Source organism: Temnothorax curvispinosus, unplaced genomic scaffold (assembly GCF_003070985.1).
Source record: "Temnothorax curvispinosus isolate PA1 unplaced genomic scaffold, ASM307098v1 QBEX01012481.1, whole genome shotgun sequence".
Classification (NCBI taxonomy): domain Eukaryota; kingdom Metazoa; phylum Arthropoda; class Insecta; order Hymenoptera; family Formicidae; genus Temnothorax; species Temnothorax curvispinosus.
The window spans coordinates 4002-12230 of record NW_020222261.1 but is presented as its reverse complement, the minus strand read 5'-3'; the positions used below and the strand labels follow the sequence as shown (position 1 = coordinate 12230).

Genomic DNA, 8229 nt, shown 5'->3' with positions numbered 1-8229 from the left:
CATAATTTTTCGCCTTTTGACGTCATAATCCAATATAGGCAATATAGTTGCGACGAACGAGTGCGCGCAAGCATAATAGAACTGATTACGGCATATCCATTTTACATCACGCATTTCTTTCTTCGGTATCATCTTAACGATAACATTATCCGTGCAGATAACATTATCCCGAGCTCACGAGTAAACTGGCGAACATTAAAGATATGTAAATGTCATACTTACGCCTTCGAACCTGTCCTTGTTCTTGGCGTGCTGGGCGATGAAACGGGCGTCGTCGATGGTCTTCTCGATCTCGCGTACCAACGGCTTCTCGAAGGTGGGGCTGACGTCCTCGTGAGCGTATCCAGGGCTAGCTGGCCCAAAGAGGTCGTCGTCCGCCCCGGGCAGTGGCAGCGAGGGTAGGGGCTCCTCAAAGCAGGGTGCGACGGTGCCGACGGTGCCGACGGCGCCGAGGTCGTACCTCGTCGCCGGCGGTGGTAGACCGTGCGGCGGTACCTCGTACTCTCCGCTGAACCTCTTGCCGTAGTACGTGTCGTACTTATCAGTCTCTGGAACATGGAACACATCGGTGAGGATGCTCGGCTCGGGCGGCTTGCCGTTCGCCGCCTCGATATCGTCCTCGTCGTCCTCGTCGTCGTCGATGCCGTCGTCGTCGAGGCCACCCGTGCCGATCCCGGCGCCGTCCCTGTCCTGATCCTCGTCCTCGTAGTCGTCCTTCTTCGGCCGTTGGATCCAGAGGAAACGCGGCAGCACCTGGATGAACAGTATCCGCGTCCACTTGCCCATACGGTGGGTGACGGGCGAGCGGAAGTTCACGTTCAGTATGGCTATCGTGACGACCACGGACAAGGTCACCATCACCATCGTGAACAGCAGGTACTTGCCCAGGAGCGGCACCGTCAGCGACGTGGGCGGTATTATCTCGGCCAGCAGCAGGAAGAACACCGTCAACGAGAGGAGTATCGAGATCGACAGGGAGACCTTCTCGCCGCTGTCGCTCGGCAGGTAGAATACCAGCACCGACAGGAAGGATATGCCCACGCACGGTATTATCAGATTCACCGTGTAGAAGAGGGTCTTGCGGCGCAGAGTGATGTTGAACACGATGTCGGGATAGGGCTCCTCGCAGCATATGTAGAACGCCTCGTTCCTCACGGCAGGCACTTTTAGGATGTCCCACTCGACGGAGATGTAATAGTCGGTCAGGTCGATCCCGACGTCGATTTTATTCGAGTCCTCGGTCTGCAGAAGATGCTGCAGGTCGACCTGCGAACACGAGAAGGACGATCGTATGTGAATTTAATATCAAATATCTGAAATATCGTGTGTACACACATATCGATATTAAAAACTAAATGCATAAAGAGATATTGTTTGCGGTCTCGGTAAAGTAAAGTAAATGCGATCATAAATTCCACTCTCTGTGGCAGAATCGCAATGAATTCTTTTTAGCGTTGGCTAATAATAATTATAGTTTTTCAAATAATTATTCCTGAAATAATTTCGCGGTGCGGAATGTTTCGCCATGTGTGAACTGCAACGTGGAATGTTTTGCTGTTTACATTTTCGAAATGTTTTCCGTGTAATATTTTAACATCGAGATTTCGTAGCTTTCAAACTTCGTTTAATGTTGGCATAATAAAATATATACCTTGCACGCAAATACGTACTACGTATGAATATTTTATCTTAAAACACATTACCGCAAAATTCATGCGTATATTATTAAAATAAATTTATACTACTTTACATTAGCAAATATTTAGTACAGCCTAGATATTTAGCACTGCATAAAATGTGAGCGCTACGAAATTTGCATATTGTACATCAGCCGAAAAATATTTTTTATCACTGCAACTGTTAATTACATCAGATAATAAAAGTTGAAATTATAAAATAAAATGTACTATTTATGTATTATACTACAATAAAAAGAACTGAATTTTAAAGTTTTAGCTTGATTATTATTTCATAAATATTCCTTGCTTTCTTCTAACATTTAAAACTTTTGATTTTCAAATGTCATAATGTACGTAAAGAGTTATAAAACAAATTATAAAAATTAGTCTTATAATTAAAATAATTATTATTATATGAGAGACACGCAAAAAGCAGTTGACTGTTAATTTTATTTCAGTTTTACATAATATAATATTCGTTCAAAACAAGAACTTTATTAGTCTGAAATTGCAAGAAAAAAGTAATGATGATGACAAAGAGCAACATAATTTTTTATTAATTTTCTGATAAAGATTACAAAAACAATTTGAATTAAAAGATCATTAAATTAAATGATTCGTCTCCTATTCATTCTTTTCCTCATTTCTTCCCGTTTTATTAGATATATGTCATTATCATCGACAGAAACATTTGTGTAGTATAAGCATCAGTATATACATTTATATTAATCTAAATTCTGAAGTGTACAATCGTAATCCGATGCATCTTCCTTACGATAGCATTGCAATCAAGATTTGTAATCCAACAATCCAACTAATCTTCCGAATGAATCCCCGGCTTTCAAACCACGCGTCATTGAAACGATTTCGGAGGCCTAATCCAAAACTGCATTAGCTAAATCTAAATTGTTATTCCACTTCATCGCATTTAGCATCCTAATCCTCAACTACTCGGCAGTTCGATGCGGTACATAATCGAAATACACCGACGAGAGATAAATCAGCCAACACAAGCGCTCCGAGTACCTAAAGATTGTTATCTTAGCGCGCGCTGTCTATTCGGTGCTCCGGATAATCGGCGCGTTCCGGAAGGAGTTGGACGGACAAGCGATAGCAGCAGCATGTGCGTAACATGGTTCTACATATGTAAACGCGTTAATGTACATGCTCCGTTAATTAACAATCTCCTAGAATCTAGATTAACGTGCCAACTTTCACGAATTGAAATTGAGTGTAAAATGGCAAGTAATGTTCGATTATTGAATAAATACTGTATATTAATATTCTGACGAAGAAAAGGCGAAGACAAGAATATTTTCTGAAATATAATTTCAACAATTTGCATCTGCATTGTTTCAAATGTTTTATATACGAGAGATGACTAAGAAAAGAAAAAAACGTATAAATGATTTCGCGTCGTTCGAATCTGAAGAAGACAATAGCTCGAAAGAGTCATTGTGGCTTAACTGGCTGCGCCTTAGGATTTATGGGTTCCACGACTTCTGCACAAAGACATTTCTGATACAGACCCTCGCGATAAATAACATCTCGCGGTTGACTTTCAAGGGTGTGCCGTGGACATATATCCACTCGCACTCTAAAGCAATACAGGATGTTGGAACATCGCGCATTTTCTCTCATGTACAAATGCTAGGAGTTAAATCGGAGAATTTATTTTAGTCGCTTATCGTACTAACTCAAGACACTAACAATTTTCTAGTAAAATTATTATAAGCTCGAAGGATATCGAGCATCTCAAAATAAATTAAGAACTTTGAATTGAATTTCGACGATGCAAATTTTGTTTTTCATTTGATTCCAAGTGAATCTTATTCTAACAAGATTTTAACCCGCGTTTTGGTTGCTCATCACATATTTAATAAAAATTTGTAGTCTGATGTTATAAAATATCCAAAAGTTGTTGAAAGAAACTCGATTCAGTTTCAATTACAAAAATCCTATAACTAACCGACTATAAAACACTCTTGTGTACCTATGTGTTACGGGAGATTTTCTTGATCCGCTATGCAGTGTCGGTGTCGTCATCCAAATCCATTTCATGCCCTCGGCACAGTCAATTCTCAAGATACGCGATTATTTAAAAAAAAAAAGACAGAAAAAGCAGAGACGCGGAAAGGAAGAGAGCGAAAGGAACGGAAGAAATTGGATACCTCTAATGGCCGCACGAGATAGAGGTTTTGGTTATCTCAAAGTCCTGCGAAATCCGAATAAGGTTTGGGGAGCCAAATCGCGACCGCCATTGGAGTTTCGCTGGATGATCCTCCCTGGACCACTTTCGAGATCTGTCAATAGTTCCATGAGCAATCGTTGTTCGTTCACTGCGCCTTTCGCGCGCATTTTCTCATCGCGCTGCTTTAATCGGATTCGTTTCCTGATTTTTCAATTCCAATCCTCCTTCGAAAGGGAATCAAGGTTTTCCCTTTTTAATTTCAGTTAATACAGAAGAAATCAATGTGTAACGACCTATTTCAACTTTTTCCAACGTCGTTAAACATTCCAGTTTTATAGAGTGGAATAAAGTTATGAACCGATTACATAAGCCATTATCGTCATTATTTTTCTAAAAATTGTATAATAATCCTTGAATAAAAACAAATTAATAAGTTTTCTTTTAAAAAGCTACCGTGTTATATTTTTTATTAAAATATTTATCTCTAAAAAAGTTAAAATTGGATTTTTATATCATATTTTAACGTAGCATTAAATGTAATACTGATTTATATCGCTTCATAATAAAAGCATATTAGCGACGAATTATTATGTTGATTTATTGGCACCGTGAGTGATATGTAACCATTTAAATCGACGCGCAAAATTGACGGGAATATCGATCAAACGGTATCGACTATTTTTCGCTGTCTGACGTAAATCGTGGCCTCTTAAATTTCAACCGTTCTATTCCTTGATAACCCCGACATCTTTTTCGCAGTGGAAAATACGCCCGATACGCACGCAAGACATGCCGATAAGAGGAAATTGAAACCGAAGCGCGGAAACGGAAGCTATCCGCCGCGCAGGTGGATGTAGGGTTGATCACTGGCGGCACTGGTGTGTTTTCGAAGTGGCTAGCGGACGAGCTTCTCTGTCGAAATGGCTTATCCTCGCACAGACGTGGGATTTATATCCACGTCTGTGCCGCTGTACAGCGGTAAAACTCTCGCAGACAGGCGGATTTGTCAGTGACGGATATATCCGTTAGGCGCGAGTGGAGTCTCCCGCCTGTCGGACCGAGCGCGAAGGAAAACACGATGGACGAGACAAACAGGCGCCGCGAGTTGTAATCACCGAATTGTGACGTTTTATCGCCGCTTCAACTGCTCTCTCTCTTTCTCTTTCTCTCTTTCTCTCTTACACACCACACATATACTTAGTTTCTGCTAAAATTAGAACTCGTGGAAAAGAATACCGTTGCAAAAAATGCGGCTCTTATCGCACAAATCGGAAATACGATCCCTTAAGTAATGCGGTAATTTTTAAATACTTTATAGAGTTATAAAGAATAATTTTCCTACGTACTATAGAATAATTTTCCTACGTACTATACTGCAGTAATATAAGGAGGAAAAATTAATTGAAAGCTGAAGAAAAAGAACAAAATGAAAATAAATATATAATTGATTAAAATTTATTCTATAGTGCATTTAATTTATTTGTTAAATAAAGAAAAAATATTCGTCTTTCTTATAAGATGAACTAATAGTATTATTCTATGGTCAGATAAAGATGATTTGGCGGAATTGCACTAATTGAACTAATAGTATTATTCTATGGTCAGATAAAGATGATTTGGCGGAATTGCACAATTAAGATAATGTGCAATTAGTGGTTTGAGGGATACGAAACGTTGCAGTTTTTAAAGTATTCAATTTGCCGCACTAATGCGCGATTTTTCTACTTCTAATTAGCTGTCGGATAAAGTTATCCGAGAGATTACAGCTTTTCTGTTTCTCTCTAGAGCGTAATAAGACTAGAACGTAAACAGAGAGATAAGGTGAGCTAATTTACGGGCAAAGTTAGCCGATGCTGAAGAAGTCGGCCTTTAAACATTTCTTATAGATACTATTTAGATACTTGCGTCTAAATTTATCGACAATTTGATTGTTTTAGTCAAAAATCCTTCAGTTCATCAACATTATGAAAAAAAATTTGTTATACATATATACCTAATAACAAATTATAGTAATACGTTAATAGTAATACTTTTGGAATGCATGTATAATTTTATAAACGCGCATAAAACTTTATATATAACATTTATGATTTAGTAATAAAAATATATAAAATCTGCCTTTCCATGCATAACATGTGAATATGAGTGTAATTTAATGCAAACGATGAACGTGTACATAACATTATTTAAATTACTTCTGCTTTGTATATCCAAAAGCTGTAGAATATATTTCATAACAGGTGAATTTTTATAATTGGAAAATACCGTGAAAAAAGCATCTCTTTTACTTTTGAGAAAAATATGTACATGACATTCATTTATATTTGAACTCAAGATAAATTATCATAAAATATTCCACTTAAACTACCCTATCTCATGTTATACGTTAGAGATTGCAAGTTCCAAAGTTTTTTTATGATTATATCCATATTTATACTCGTGGTATAACTTAGGGAATAAAATTTTAATACGAATATTTGACAGGCATAAATTTATGATCTCTACATAAAATAAAAATTCACAGTCATACTAATTAATGAAGTCCAATCGTAATACTTACCGTATAACCATCGTAAGTCCACGAACCAAATTTCATAAAACAAGTCTGCTCGTCGAAGGGGAAGTATTCCACGTCGATCTCGCAAAATGATTTATAGATCGCCGGTGGTTTCCACACGACTTTCCCGGTGTGATGCAAAATCGCTTTAGTCATGATGGTCACCTCGTAATTACCATCGGCACTGAAAAACAAAGTCCATAATTCTCGTAAATATATTTTGTCCATTAAACAACAGTCTAAAAGATGAAATATCGCCAAAACATTCGAGCCTTGAATAACGTGTTCTTCCATTGTTAAATACAATTTTTATATTTGCCGATTTATAACATCACGCATGTCGTACATATTTGTATGGCGCGATATAGTGCACTCATATAAACGAGGCACATGTTAGCTTCACATTTTAATCTCTTCGCGCGATTATCTGCGAAATGAATGCTTGTTCGACAAAAAATATTTCATATTAATATCGTTCCGTATAACGAGAGTTAAACTTATGCTCAATGGTGTAATTCCGCTCTAGATAAAATCGTTTTCTAAATTCTCCCGTATTTCGCGAGACTTGCGTGTTCATGACGGAGAAGAAGCGCTGCAACTCGAATCTACAACGTCACAGCAGAAAGTTAAAAGCTTCCTGCCATATGTAAAGTTAATAGAAACGGTACCAATCGATACTCCGAAAGTCCGAATAAAGCGAAGCGACGCTTCAAATGTTATTGTGTGAAAATTTGACAAAGCGATGTACGCTTCGATGCGTACATTGAACGCGAAACAGCTGTACCATCTATCGCCGCAACCATTTTTCTGCTATAAATTCTTCTAGAAATTAAGTTGATCCTTTTTTCTCCTCTCTTTTTTCTCTTTCTCTCTTTATTTTATAAAAATTCGTATAAATATTTCGAAAGCTTCTCGGGACGTATCACTATCATATTTTTTAATTAATCATCGAACAACAGTTAATATATCAATACTCTTTTTAATTTTTTAAAAGAGAAGAAATAACTCTCTAACTTAATAAAAGCATGAAAATCGAACTTCCTTCCTGACCTATATCTATGCGACCGACAATGAAATACTTTTCGCAAAATAATTCATGAAATATCAAATCCCTTTGCTCTTTATTTAATTTAATACAGATATAATAAAAAAATTTACTTTTTTAAACTCTTAGGAAGATAAGAATAACTTCCTTATTTCTTGTTCTTCAAGATCCTTAATTAACAATTCCATGTTATTTCAATTCGTCGATGCTCCTAAATTCCGTAGGAAACACAGGAATAATCTTCACACTAAATCTAAACCAAAATTGAATCATCTGGCTGTTCCGCGCTGTCGGTGTGCGAGCTGAAAAATTTCGCGCGGAATTAACACGGAATGTCACGGTGAACTTATGGCGGACGCGATATGAAAATCCGTCAAATAAACGATACAGGTAGACGTCAGGGCGTTTATGTTATTGCGTTAGACTGAAGAAACAGTGCTCGCGAGAGAAATATACTTACTCGCCGAAGTAATACGAGCTAATACGATATTCGCAGTGCCACGGCCGCACCGTCGCAGCTGTCGCTACTGCGACCGCACTTGTTGCACTATTTTCGGTCGGGGCCGGCCGTGGCATTCTTATTAGTTCGGCACGCCGGCTATTGCTGAATTCTGCTGGTGCCATGTGTGTCGATCCACTTCGCGCCGCGCCGCGCCGCGCCGGTTCCGCGCCAATTCGTGAATTTTTCATCCGACGTCTCGTCGCGCCGTGCGCATGTGACGACATTATCTCCGCGACTGACCTCCACCGAGTCGGA

At 38.5% G+C, this 8229-nt stretch overlaps 1 protein-coding gene across 1 annotated transcript; it reads right to left on the bottom strand.

Annotated features, from left to right (window-relative positions):
* Window positions 1-222: 222 nt before the first annotated feature.
* Window positions 223-8005, bottom strand: LOC112462498 (acetylcholine receptor subunit alpha-like 1; the record flags this gene model as incomplete). The annotated part of the gene is made up of 3 exons (XM_025028300.1): window positions 7933-8005; window positions 6431-6611; window positions 223-1266 (listed from the first exon to the last, which is right to left on the bottom strand). Coding segments are annotated over exons 2-3 (1197 nt in total), but the record flags the coding sequence as incomplete, so codon positions are not given.
* Window positions 8006-8229: the final 224 nt, after the last annotated feature.